This window comes from Oncorhynchus gorbuscha, unplaced genomic scaffold (genome assembly GCF_021184085.1).
Source record: "Oncorhynchus gorbuscha isolate QuinsamMale2020 ecotype Even-year unplaced genomic scaffold, OgorEven_v1.0 Un_scaffold_360, whole genome shotgun sequence".
Classification (NCBI taxonomy): Eukaryota; Metazoa; Chordata; class Actinopteri; order Salmoniformes; family Salmonidae; genus Oncorhynchus; species Oncorhynchus gorbuscha.
This window is the reverse complement of record NW_025745215.1, coordinates 70,746-84,799: the sequence shown is the minus strand read 5'-3', so window position 1 is coordinate 84,799 and position 14,054 is coordinate 70,746. Positions and strand designations below refer to the sequence as shown.

At 47.0% G+C, this 14,054-nt stretch overlaps 1 protein-coding gene across 1 annotated transcript in view; it reads left to right on the top strand.

Annotated features, from left to right (window-relative positions):
- Positions 1-379: 379 nt before the first annotated feature.
- Positions 380-14,054, top strand: part of LOC124017985 (centrosomal protein of 192 kDa-like) — a gene marked incomplete at its 5' end in the record, with an annotated part of 64,313 nt that continues 50,638 nt past the window's right edge. The window contains 8 exons of the mRNA XM_046333234.1: positions 380-455; positions 2,030-2,319; positions 2,561-2,702; positions 3,985-4,428; positions 4,474-5,031; positions 5,117-5,725; positions 9,637-9,751; positions 9,868-10,036. Coding sequence (XP_046189190.1) covers positions 380-455; positions 2,030-2,319; positions 2,561-2,702; positions 3,985-4,428; positions 4,474-5,031; positions 5,117-5,725; positions 9,637-9,751; positions 9,868-10,036 — 2,403 coding nt within the window. The remainder of the gene's footprint in view (positions 456-2,029; positions 2,320-2,560; positions 2,703-3,984; positions 4,429-4,473; positions 5,032-5,116; positions 5,726-9,636; positions 9,752-9,867; positions 10,037-14,054) is intronic.

The window sequence follows — 14,054 nt, the reverse complement described above, 5'->3', positions numbered from 1 at the left end:
CTTACACTGCTATAAATTCATGGACAGAAAATTAATTTTCTGTGTGACTTGATTTTGGACTGATCCGTCAAGACGCCAACCACGATAAAGGGTTAAACAGGTTTTAAATCAACGGGTGAATTTGATTGAATATCGCTATGATCCACCCTCATCTTAATGACTTAAACAATTGTCTGATTTTTATTGTTAATGACTTAACAGCTGTACCAAGTTGTCCAGCTGTAGTAAATCTTCACTGGTACCCTGGTTTATAGAACAGGGTCTCCATCAGGTCTGTGTGGCTCATTGTCCTCCCTGTGTGTCTGTGTTCCAGCCTCTCACAGTGTGGTCTACCAGAACGAGGAGGGGAAATGGGTGACTGATCTGGCGTGTACTCTCCTTTGAGAAGGAGGTGGATGGACACCAGCTGCCGGAGGTAGCAGACCAGTTCCAGGCTGAGGACTTCGTTCCAGGCAGTAAGTAGAGGGGCTATTGTCAAGCTGTTCTTTCAGCTGTACGTGGAAATAGGGATTTGTGTATTGTTATTTTGGTTCTAACTTGGTGTTCCTCGTAACGTTGGTACCAAAGATCCATTATTAAAACAGCTCGTTTGGATCCTGAATGCTGATTGAACGAAACAGTGTTCCAAACCGTGCTCTATTGGCCGTTAAGTTCCATCTGAGAATGATCACTGTGCCTCATCAGAATATCATGTTGCTGTGCCTCGTCAGAATATCATGTTGCTGTCCCGAATGAGCACTGTGCCTCATCAGAATATCATGTTGCTGTGCCTCGTCAGAATATCATGTTTCACATGATTTTTTTCTCTTCCAGCCTAGCGTTTAGTTTGGTCCAGCCGGGGGTTAATATCAGCCAAGCGTTTAGTTTGGTCCAGCCGGGGGTTAATATCAGCCTAGCGTTTAGTTTGGTCCAGCCGGGGGTTAATATCAGCCAAGCGTTTAGTTTGGTCCAGCCGGGGGTTAATATCAGCCTAGCGTTTAGTTTGGTCCAGCCGGGGGTTAATATCAGCCTAGCGTTTAGTTTGGTACAACCGGGGGTTAGTATCAGCCTAGCGTTTAGTTTGGTACAACCGGAGGGTTAGTATCAGCCTAGCGTTTAGTTTGCTACAGCTGAGGGTTAATATCAGCCTAGCGTTTAGTTTGCTACAGCTGGGGGTTAATATCAGCCTAGCATTTGGTTTGCTATAGCCGGGGCGTTAGTATCAGCCAAGCTGTCTGCCTTTCTGACCTCGGAAACAATGTTTCACTTTGGAATTTAGCTCTCTTTAGTACCAGACATGAACGGTGCCCAGAATAACTTTTTTTTCTGAGTCAGGCGAAATCACGCATCAATGTCATCATCTTGGACTTATCCAAGTTAATGCCAATAGAAAACAAGCTCAAACGAATGCAGCTACTGTCCTGTCATTCCAGGTTCAATGTTTGACGTGACTGAGTCAGCTGAAAAATGTCTGGCTAGCAAGCGACCAGAACGTCGTCCTTTTTCATAGAAACTATGCTGAAATAATTAACGACTGGGTCGGGTCTGTAGCAACGTGACCCAAATCACTAACAACCAGATTTTCTCTTCCTGTGAAATAATCAAAATAACATTTAAATGAAAAGATGTTATCGTTGTTTAATATTATATAATACGCTGTTGTGACGGGCCGAACCCCAGGTAAATGGGTTGACTGGCCCTACGCTGTTGTGACGGGTTGACTGGCCCTACGCTGTTGTGACGGGTCGACTGGCCCTACGCTGTTGAGACGGGCCGAACCCCAGGTAAATGGGTGGACTGGCCCTACGCTGTTGAGACGGGCCGAACCCCAGGTAAATGGGTTGACTGGCCCTACGCTGTTGAGACGTGCCGAACCCCATTTACCAGGGACTGTATTCACCGTACAGCACTGCCTCGCGTGCCTTATGGCTTCATTCAGTGTTTGGAAGAATTCAGATCAGCAGTGTGCTGGAGTTGTCCTGTTTTGTGTTCCAGGTAACACCATAGACAGATCAGCAGTGTGCTGGAGTTGTCCTGTTTTGTGTTCCAGGTAACGCCATAGAGAAGATCATAGAAGACCAGAAGGAGTTTGAGAAGGAGAACCAGTTCATGCAAGAGGAGGTGATGGAGCCTGCCTCCACCAGTCCAGGTCTCCTATCTGACACGTCCTGGAGACTCCCAGCTAGCAGCCACATCCTGATGAGGGCCAGCCAGGTGTCCCAGGAGCTGGACAGAGGGAACCAGAGCTACCTCCGTCTGTCTCTCGGGACCTTCTTCCAGCAGCGCTCTGAGGCCCTGGGCTGTCTAGGGGACGACCGGGAAGACGATGCAGTCAAACGGGTATGGGACTTGTTCAGTGTCCTGTTGACTCCGCTCTGCAGGCCGCTGCTCTACTCTTTCACTATTCACCTAATCTCTTAGGGTTTGGTGTCCTTTCAGTTCAGGAATACGAGGCTTCATCTCGGTCTGGGAAACCTGCCCGCGGTGCGTAGGGGACAGTAGGGAAGCCATGTTTGATAATACCACTGAGGGTTTTCCCCATCGCCCTTCTGACCAGTTTGTTGTTGTATCTTCTCTCCAGCCGTCGTTTGGTTACGTCATCACCTCTCCAGAGAAGAGGGAACCGTTTCCTCTGATTCACCCATCAGACTTCCTGTCTCAGGACAGCTCGGTCCACAACGACACCCTCACACACACTGACCACGACCGCACCATGAACACAGGTACGAACCGTCTGGACGTCCCAGACACTTGTCTGATTCTCACTGTGAGGCCAGGCAGTAAGACACTTATTCCTGATTCCCACTGTGAGGCCAGGCAGTAAGACACTTATTCCTGATTCTCACTGTGAGGCCAGGCAGTAAGACACTTATTCCTGATTCTCACTGTGAGGCCAGGCAGTAAGACACTTATTCCTGATTCTCACTGTGAGGCCAGGCAGTAAGACACTTATTCTTGATTCCCACTGTGAGGCCGTCCAGGCGGTAAGACACTTATTCCTGATTCTCACTATGAGGCCGGCCAGGCAGTAAGTCACTTATTCTTGATTCCCACTGTGAGGCCAGGCAGTAAGACACTTATTCTTGATTCCCACTGTGAGGCCAGGCAGTAAGACACTTATTCCTGATTCCCACTGTGAGGCCGGCCAGGCAGTAAGACACTTATTCCTGATTCTCACTGTGAGGCCGGCCAGGCAGTAAGACACTTATTCTTGATTCCCACTGTGAGGCCGTCCAGGCGGTAAGACACTTATTCCTGATTCTCACTGTGAGGCCAGGCAGTAAGACACTTATTCCTGATTCTCACTGTGAGGCCAGGCAGTAAGACACTTATTCCTGATTCTCACTGTGAGGCCAGGCAGTAAGACACTTATTCCTGATTCTCACTGTGAGGCCAGGCAGTAAGACACTTATTCCTGATTCTCACTGTGAGGCCAGGCAGTAAGACACTTATTCCTGATTCCCACTGTGAGGCCGGCCTGGCCAGCCGGTAAGACACTTATTCCTGATTCCCACTGTGAGGCCGGCCAGGCAGTAAGACACTTATTCCTGATTCTCACTGTGAGGCCAGGCAGTAAGACACTTATTCCTGATTCTCACTGTGAGGCCGGCCAGGCAGTAAGACACTTATTCCTGATTCTCACTGTGAGGCCGGCCAGGCAGTAAGACACTTATTCCTGATTCCCACTGTGAGGCCGGCCAGGCAGTAAGACACTTATTCCTGATTCTCACTGTGAGGCCGGCCAGGCAGTAAGACACTTATTCCTGATTCTCACTGTGAGGCCAGGCAGTAAGACACTTATTCCTGATTCCCACTGTGAGGCCGGCCAGGCAGTAAGACACTTATTCCTGATTCCCACTGTGAGGTCAGCCCAGTACATTCTGACTTGTTTTGGCATCATTTTTCTTACTTGATCAGTCATCTTTATTCCTCATTTTAAAGTCATGAGTCATAATCAGAGTATCACGTACGGTGACTGATACTTCCAATGTGTTGTTTTTGTAGAGGACTTGGACAAGACTGTGGAGGCAGATCCAGACAGGGTGTCACCTACAGGAGATGGCGAGCCAGAGCCTTGTGAATCAGCCTCTTCCCCCCTCTCTGAGGCCCTGCTCTCCCCCAGCCAGACCCTTCCCTCAGCCTCCCCCCTCCCTGATGCCCTGCTCTCCCCCAACCAGACCCTTCCCTCAGCCTCTCCCCTCCCTGAGGCCCTGCTCTCCCCCAGCCAGACCCTTCCCTCAGCCTCCCCCGGCAGCCTGGGCCCCAGCCCCGACACAGACCAGTCTAGCCTCATGTTGTCTATCAGCACCATTGCCTCGGCCATCGCAGATGCCTCCATCTCCTCCGAGCCCTCCCAGCTGGCTGCCATGATCATGGAGCTGTCAAAGAGGAGTAGGTTACAGAGGCAACACCAGAAAGGTGTGCTGGACCTGGACCAGCCCGGACCAGGTTCAACTGGACCAGCCCGGCCCTAACCAGGTTCAACTGGACCAGGTTTCAACTGGACCACCCCGGCCAGGTTCAACTGGACCAGCCCGGCCCTAACCAGGTTCAACTGGACCAGAGAATCCTGCTGGAGACTCTACAGAGGAGCCAGTGTGCCGGGGACCTACTGGAGACTCTACAGAGGAGCCAGTGTGCCGGGGACCTACTGGAGACTCTACAGAGGAGCCAGTGTGCCGGGACCTACTGGAGACTCTACAGAGGAGCCAGTGTGCCGGGACCTACTGGAGACTCTACAGAGGAGCCAGTGTGCCGGGGACCTACTGGAGACTCTACAGAGGAGCCAGTGTGCCGGGGACCTACTGGAGACTCTACAGAGGAGCCAGTGTGCTGGGGACCTCAGTGCCTTCGACATTGAAAAGTACCTGAAGCAGACCGAGGTATCCACCAGCAGCGACAGCGACCAGTCAGGCTCCTCCCACTACACTTTTGACATCCTCGGCTGGGCCGACAGCCTCAACTCCTCCCACAGGAAGTCCCAGGCTGCATCACTTGTTGTTACTGTGGAGAACGAGCTCGGGTTATCAACACCAGGCTACCGAATACCAGGCTAGCACCAAGGGAGAAATCTCCTCTGGCGTAGAGGCGAAGGCGGGTTTGACACAAGGTTACCCTGCTGCTATGACCCGTCCAGTCTCTGCTGGGCTACATCCAGGTTCTGGTCAGAGTGGAGTAGGCCCAGCTAACAAGATGGAGGTGAGGAGGAGAAGTTCCATCCCCCGTCCCAGGGCCAGTTCCATCCCTACAGCCTCTGGCAAACCAGGGAGGAGGTCTGTGGGCTCTGGTCAGTTCTCCTCAACCACCATCTCCCCAGCCAAACCAGCTGCTAACAGGAAGGCTGTAGGGAATAACAGTGAGCCCCAGCCAGCTGGTGTACTAAGCAGGAGCAAAACAGAGAGTGGTGGGCCTGAACTAGGAGCAGTCCGTCCAACACCCAACAACACCCCAGCCCAGAAGGTAGAGGACCCCTCCGCATCTCCTGCCCCAGGCCCTAAGACCTCCCCTGGTCTGAGGAAGGGTCTGTCAGGGCCGCTGTCCCTCAGAGACATCACATCCCCCTCCCAGAGAACCAGGAGGAGCACAGTGAAGACCCACGCTACAGGGAGCAGTACAACCCAGCAGGAGAAACCCAGTGGCCTGGAGAAGAGTGTTGGAGAAGCTCCTCCCAACGCTGTGGCCAAACATGTTGGTTTTACTTCCTCGTGTCACAGCCCCCAGCCTGCTGCTGCACACAGGACGTACGGTCAGTCTCTGGTCCAATCAACAACCTTATTCAGCTCTTCAACTCATTTAAGAGAGGAATAAACATGTTTGTTAACCTTAGCTTAGTTTCGATCCCATTCTTTTCCTGGTCCTTCCGGCCGGATTGGGACATCTGGTTTTTCAATGTTGATTGTAATTTATTTGAGGTGATTTCCTGGTCTTGTGTTCTGCAGATAATGATAAAGGAGGATTTAGTTCATTGGCTAAGGAGTGTATTAATGTCCTGGTCAGGTGATGTTCATTGGCTAAGGAGTGTATTAATGTCCTGGTCAGGTGATGATAGTAATGTGTTGTATTAATGTCCTGGTCAGGTGGTGATAGTAATGTATTGTATTAATGTCCTGGTCAGGTGATGATAGTAATGTGTTGTATTAATGTCCTGGTCAGGTGGTGATAGTAATGTGTTGTATTAATGTCCTGGTCAGGTGGTGATAGTAATGTGTTGTATTAATGTCCTGGTCAGGTGATGATAGTAATGTGTTGTATTAATGTCCTGGTCAGGTGATGATAGTAATGTGTTGTATTAATGTCCTGGTCAGGTGATGATAGTAATGTGTTGTATTAATGTCCTGGTCAGGTGGTGATAGTAATGTATTGTATTAATGTCCTGGTCAGGTGATGATAGTAATGTATTGTATTAATGTCCTGGTCAGGTGGTGATAGTAATGTATTGTATTAATGTCCTGGTCAGGTGGTGATAGTAATGTGTTGTATTAATGTCCTGGTCAGGTGGTGATAGTAATGTATTGTATTAATGTCCTGGTCAGGTGATGATAGTAATGTGTTGTATTAATGTCCTGGTCAGGTGGTGATAGTAATGTGTTGTATTAATGTCCTGGTCAGGTGATGATAGTAATGTGTTGTATTAATGTCCTGGTCAGGTGATGATAGTAATGTGTTGTATTAATGTCCTGGTCAGGTGATGATAGTAATGTGTTGTATTAATGTCCTGGTCAGGTGGTGATAGTAATGTATTGTATTAATGTCCTGGTCAGGTGGTGATAGTAATGTGTTGTATTAATGTCCTGGTCAGGTGATGATAGTAATGTATTGTATTAATGTCCTGGTCAGGTGATGATAGTAATGTGTTGTATTAATGTTCTGGTCAGGTGATGATAGTAATGTGTTGTATTAATGTCCTGGTCAGGTGGTGATAGTAATGTATTGTATTAATGTCCTGGTCAGGTGATGATAGTAATGTGTTGTATTAATGTCCTGGTCAGGTGATGATAGTAATGTGTTGTATTAATGTCCTGGTCAGGTGATGATAGTAATGTGTTGTATTAATGTTCTGGTCAGGTGATGATAGTAATGTGTTGTATTAATGTCCTGGTCAGGTGGTGATAGTAATGTATTGTATTAATGTCCTGGTCAGGTGATGATAGTAATGTGTTGTATTAATGTCCTGGTCAGGTGATGATAGTAATGTGTTGTATTAATGTCCTGGTCAGGTGATGATAGTAATGTGTTGTATTAATGTCCTGGTCAGGTGATGATAGTAATGTGTTGTATTAATGTCCTGGTCAGGTGATGATAGTAATGTGTTGTATTAATGTCCTGGTCAGGTGATGATAGTAATGTGTTGTATTAATGTTCTGGTCAGGTGATGATAGTACATTTACATTACATTTAACTCATTTAATGTAAATGTAAATGTACTATCATCACCTGACCAGAACATTAATACACTCCTTAGCCAATGAGCCAATTACAATAGTAATGTGTTGTATTAATGTCCTGGTCAGGTGATGATAGTAATGTGTTGTATTAATGTCCTGGTCAGGTGGTGATAGTAATGTGTTGTATTAATGTCCTGGTCAGGTGATGATAGTAATGTGTTGTATTAATGTCCTGGTCAGGTGATGTTCTCTGGTTAGATTGTATTAATGTTCTGGTCAGGTGATGATAGTACATTTACATTACATTTAACTCATTTAATGTAAATGTAAATGTACTATCATCACCTGACCAGAACATTAATACACTCCTTAGCCAATGAGCCAATTACAATAGTAATGTGTTGTATTAATGTCCTGGTCAGGTGATGATAGTAATGTGTTGTATTAATGTCCTGGTCAGGTGGTGATAGTAATGTATTGTATTAATGTCCTGGTCAGGTGATGTTCTCTGGTTAGATTGTATTAATGTCCTGGTCAGGTGATGATAGTAATGTGTTGTATTAATGTCCTGGTCAGGTGATGATAGTAATGTGTTGTATTAATGTCCTGGTCAGGTGATGTTCTCTGGTTAGATTGTATTAATGTCCTGGTCAGGTGATGATAGTAATGTGTTGTTTTAATGTCCTGGTCAGGTGGTGATAGTAATGTATTGTATTAATGTCCTGGTCAGGTGATGTTCTCTGGTTAGATTGTATTAATGTCCTGGTCAGGTGATGTTCTCTGGTTAGATTGTATTAATGTCCTGGTCAGGTGATGATAGTAATGTGTTGTATTAATGTCCTGGTCAGGTGATGATAGTAATGTGTTGTATTAATGTCCTGGTCAGGTGATGTTCTCTGGTTAGATTGTATTAATGTCCTGGTCAGGTGATGATAGTAATGTGTTGTATTAATGTCCTGGTCAGGTGATGATAGTAATGTATTGTATTAATGTCCTGGTCAGGTGATGTTCTCTGGTTAGATTGTATTAATGTCCTGGTCAGGTGATGATAGTAATATGTTGTATTAATGTCCTGGTCAGGTGATGATAGTAATGTGTTGTATTAATGTCCTGGTCAGGTGATGATAGTAATGTGTTGTATTAATGTCCTGGTCAGGTGATGTTCTCTGGTTAGATTGTATTAATGTCCTGGTCAGGTGGTGATAGTAATGTGTTGTATTAATGTCCTGGTCAGGTGGTGATAGTAATGTGTTGTATTAATGTCCTGGTCAGGTGATGATAGTAATGTGTTGTATTAATGTCCTGGTCAGGTGATGTTCTCTGGTTAGATTGTATTAATGTCCTGGTCAGGTGATGATAGTAATGTGTTGTATTAATGTCCTGGTCAGGTGGTGATAGTAATGTGTTGTATTAATGTCCTGGTCAGGTGATGTTCTCTGGTTAGATTGTATTAATGTCCTGGTCAGGTGATGATAGTAATGTGTTGTATTAATGTCCTGGTCAGGTGATGTTCTCTGGCTAGATTGTATTAATGTCCTGGTCAGGTGGTGATAGTAAAGTGTTGTATTAATGTCCTGGTCAGGTGATGATAGTAATGTGTTGTATTAATGTCCTGGTCAGGTGGTGATAGTAATGTGTTGTATTAATGTCCTGGTCAGGTGATGATAGTAATGTGTTGTATTAATGTCCTGGTCAGGTGATGATAGTAATGTGTTGTATTAATGTCCTGGTCAGGTGATGATAGTAATGTGTTGTATTAATGTCCTGGTCAGGTGATGATAGTAATGTGTTGTATTAATGTCCTGGTCAGGTGGTGATGGTAATGTGTTGTATTAATGTCCTGGTCAGGTGATGATAGTAATGTGTTGTATTAATGTCCTGGTCAGGTGATGATAGTAATGTGTTGTATTAATGTCCTGGTCAGGTGATGATAGTAATGTGTTGTATTAATGTCCTGGTCAGGTGGTGATGGTAATGTGTTGTATTAATGTCCTGGTCAGGTGGTGATAGTAATGTGTTGTATTAATGTCCTGGTCAGGTGATGATAGTAATGTGTTGTATTAATGTCCTGGTCAGGTGATGTTCTCTGGTTAGATTGTATTAATGTCCTGGTCAGGTGATGATAGTAATGTGTTGTATTAATGTCCTGGTCAGGTGGTGATAGTAATGTGTTGTATTAATGTCCTGGTCAGGTGATGATAGTAATGTGTTGTATTAATGTCCTGGTCAGGTGATGATAGTAATGTGTTGTTCTCTGTAGATGTGTCTCCAGGTACTCCTGTGCATCATGCCGGAGGACCAGAGCAGAGCCAGTGCACCTTCAGACCCTCCACCTCTCCTCTCACCCACTCCTCCCCCTCACAGACTTCCTTCCCCAGCCAAGAAGGGTACACGGCTGCTTCAAATCAATCAATTATTCAATCAATCCGATGTGTCAGGTTGTTGCCCTCTACTGTGTAACTCTACTTCCTAAATCTTCTCTTTCTCTCTGGTGCCCCGACAGGACTGTGTCGCCCCCCTCCCCCAGTATAGGGGACAGGAGACGTCCCAGTGATCTCACTCCTCCCCAGTCTGAGTGGAGCTGTTCCAGCCTCAGCAGACTGACATACATCTCTCTGAATGACAGCACGGCTGTCAACACAACCGGCGTCCCAACTCCTGACAGACACAAGGTATGGTAGGCAGGGACTGGACCTCGTACGGGCTTCTCTTTCAAATAGTCCTTTCCATGTCTCAGTGAGACTCCCATCGGGCAGTTTACAAATGACCAAGAGATCAATCACACGTCGTCTGACCGAGGGCCGGAAGTGATCAGGGACGGCTCCTGAAGCTCTCCTCAGTATGACTTTAATTCCTGTCTTCCTGCTTTTTTATTTTATTTTATTTTATTTCACCTTTATTTAACCAGGTAGGCAAGTTGAGAACAAGTTCTCATTTACAATTGCGACCTGGCCAAGATAAAGCAAAGCAGTTCGACAGATACAACGACACAGAGTTACACATGGAGTAAAACAAACATACAGTCAATAATACAGTATAAACAAGTCTATATACAATGTGAGCAAATCAGGTGAGAAGGGAGGTAAAGGCAAAAAAGGCCATGGTGGCAAAGTAAATACAATATAGCAAGTAAAACACTGGAATGGTAGTTTTGCAATGGAAGAATGTGCAAAGTAGACATAAAAATAATGGGGTGCAAAGGAGCAAAATAAATAAATAAATAAAATACAGTTGGGAAAGAGGTAGTTGTTTGGGCTAAATTATAGGTGGGCTATGTACAGGTGCAGTAATCTGTAAGATGCTCTGACAGTTGGTGCTTAAAGCTAGTGAGGGAGATAAGTGTTTCCAGTTTCAGAGATTTTTGCAGTTCGTTCCAGTCACTGGCAGCAGAGAACTGGAAGGAGAGGCGGCCAAAGAAAGAATTGGTTTTGGGGGTGACCAGAGAGATATACCTGCTGGAGCGAGTGCTACAGGTGGGAGATGCTATGGTGACCAGCGAGCTGAGATAAGGGGGACTTTACCTAGCAGGGTCTTGTAGATGACATGGAGCCAGTGGGTTTGGCGACGAGTATGAAGCGAGGCCAGCCAACGAGAGCGTACAGGTCGCAATGGTGGGTAGTATATGGGGCTTTGGTGACAAAACGGATTGCACTGTGATAGACTACATCCAATTTGTTGAGTAGGGTATTGGAGGCTATTTTGTAAATGACATCGCCAAAGTCGAGGATTGGTAGGATGGTCAGTTTTACAAGGGTATGTTTGGCAGCATGAGTGAAGGATGCTTTGATGCGAAATAGGAAGCCAATTCTAGATTTAACTTTGGATTGGAGATGTTTGATATGGGTCTGGAAGGAGAGTTTACAGTCTAACCAGACACCTAAGTATTTGTAGTTGTCCACGTATTCTAAGTCAGAGCCGTCCAGAGTAGTGATGTTGGACAGGCGGGCAGGTGCAGGTAGCGATCGGTTGAAGAGCATGGATTTAGTTTTACTTGTATTTAAGTGGAGGCCACGGAAGGAGAGTTGTATGGCATTGAAGCTCGTCTGGAGGTTAGTTAACAGTGTCCAAAGAAGGGCCGGAAGTATACAGAATGGTGTCGTCTGCGTAGAGGTGGATCAGGGACTCACCAGCAGCAAGAGCGACATCATTGATGTATACAGAGAAGAGAGTCGGTCCAAGAATTGAACCCTGTGGCACCCCCATAGAGACTGCCAGAGGTCCGGATAGCAGACCCTCCGATTTGACACACTGAACTCTATCAGAGAAGTAGTTGGTGAACCAGGCGAGGCAATCATTTGCTTAACAGTTCACAGGCAAAACCGTGAGGTCAATGGAGTCCATAGTGTTCGGTACTTAGCGAAAGGAAAATGTGATTTCTGCTTCTGTCTCCGGTGGTAGCTAACATGACACGGCTAGCCATCCCGACCGGGTTAACCCATGCCGTGAGGCTTAAGCTAACTTGGCTAGCCATCCCGACCGGGTTAACCCATGCCGTGAGGTTTAAGCTAACTTGGCTAGCCAGCTGGACCGCTTCATCTGCCAACGTGCAGTTCCCTTTGGCTAGCCAGCTGGAACGCCACATCTGCCAACGCGCTGTTCCCTTTGGCTAGCCAGCTGGAACGCCACATCTGCCAACGTACAGTTCCCTTTGGCTAGCCAGCTGGAACGCCACATCTGCCAACGTGCAGTTCCCTTTGGCTAGCCAGCTGGAACGCCACATCTGCCAACGCGCTGTTCCCTTTGGCTAGCCAGCTGGAACGCCACATCTGCCAACGCGCTGTTCCCTTTGGCTAGCCTGCTGGAACGCCACATCTGCTGAATGTTCCCTTTGGCTAGCCTGCTGGAACGCTACATCTGCCAACGCGCTGTTCCCTTTGGCTAGCTTTCCATACCTGGAGAGGTGGAATCGCTACGGTGACCGGGGAAAGCACACACGTTCTCTGAATAGCTTTGTGCTAGCCAACTAGCCAACTAGACGATTAGCCCATGATTAGACTAATGCTAGCTAGCTTATGGCTACAACTGGGGATAGTAATGTGGGGCGGCAGGGTAGCCTAGTGGTTAGAGCGTTGGACTAGTAACCGGAAGGCTGCAAGTTCAAACCCCCGAGCTGACAAGGTACACATCTGTTGTACTGCCCCTGAACAGGCAGTTAACCCACTGTTCCTAGGCCGTCATTGAAAATAAGAATTTGTTCTTGCAAAGCTAACCTTGCTAGCCAGCTGGAAAGCAAGCTAGCCACTCCAACCACAGACTGTTATCCCTGCAAAGGGAAAACCGAGAGCACCTCTGTGCTCCTAAAACCCTGCCTGGCGTGCAGCGGCTCATTTCCATGCGCAGGTAAAATGGGAGTTCACTCAACCCCGAAGTGCCCTCCGTACCGCAGCTCATCCCCCAACTCTCGTTCAAGTAGCCGGGGCAGGAGGACACATTATCAGTCGCCACCAAGCACTGTCCCCAAACCACCGTGTGTTAACACTGCCCATATCAACAACAAGTATCTGTTGCATCCATGTGTCTTGGAGGACTCAGTGAAAATACAACATGTCACCTCCCAGAAGGCCCTCTGGCTCCACTAACAGACCAGTGTCTTGGAGGGCTCAGTGAAAATACAACATGTCACCTCCCAGAAGGCCCTCTGGCTCCACTAACAGACCAGTGTCTTGGAGGGCTCAGTGAAAATACAACATGTCACCTCCCAGAAGGCCCTCTGGCTCCACTAACCGACCAGTGTCTTGGAGGGCTCAGTGAAAATACAACATGTCACCTCCCAGAAGGCCCTCTGGCTCCACTAACAGACCAGTGTCTTGGAGGACTCAGTGAAAATACAACATGTCACCTCCCAGAAGGCCCTCTGGCTTCACTAACAGACTAGCGGTTATCCATGGTGAGCTTGTTACCTAACCCTGCCAAAGGGAGGTCCCTCCTGTCAACGGCTAACCACTGGATTGGGACTGCAGGCTGTTATGTTGTGTTATAATGGAAAGGGTTTACCCCAGAGGGCTTGATGGCTCATTCCAGAGAGGTGTGGGTACCTCATGGGCACTGTCAAAGGCATCTGTTTGCGATTTCAGTATTTTGGGCTTTCCCTCATACGGTCCTCTGTCAGGCTACCCTGGCTTCGGAGAGCATGTCTATGATACGGAGGCTTCCTCTTTCCCACGGTGAGATGTCGAAAACAACTTTTTGAAAGTGAACTGTTACTTGTGTAAGCCCGGTTCGCTGATGATGAGCGAGAGAGATCTCACCGCGTTTCCCGGCTTGCAAGAGGGAAAGGAGTAGAGGCTTGAGAATGATCAGAGGACAGGTCTCCGACAGATGTTGTGTGATTTGGTTGTCTTCGTTATTTGTGATCGCTTGAGGGAATCCCACTGAGATGCAGTGCCTTCAGTGTTACGGCCTTAATTTAAAATAGATTACATGCGATTTGTCTCTGTCCTACACAAAATGTACAAATGAATAAACGATGAATAAACGATGGAAAAATGTCTTGAGTCGATAAGTGTTCAACCCCTTGTGTTATGGCAAGTCTAGTGTTCAACCCCTTGTGTTATGGCAAGTCTAGTGTTCAACCCCTTGTGTTATGGCAAGTCTAGTCTAACCCCTTGTTCAACTAGTGTTCCCCCTTGTGTTATGGCAAGTCTAGTGTTCAACCCCTTGTGTTATGGCAAGTCTAGTGTTCAACCCCTT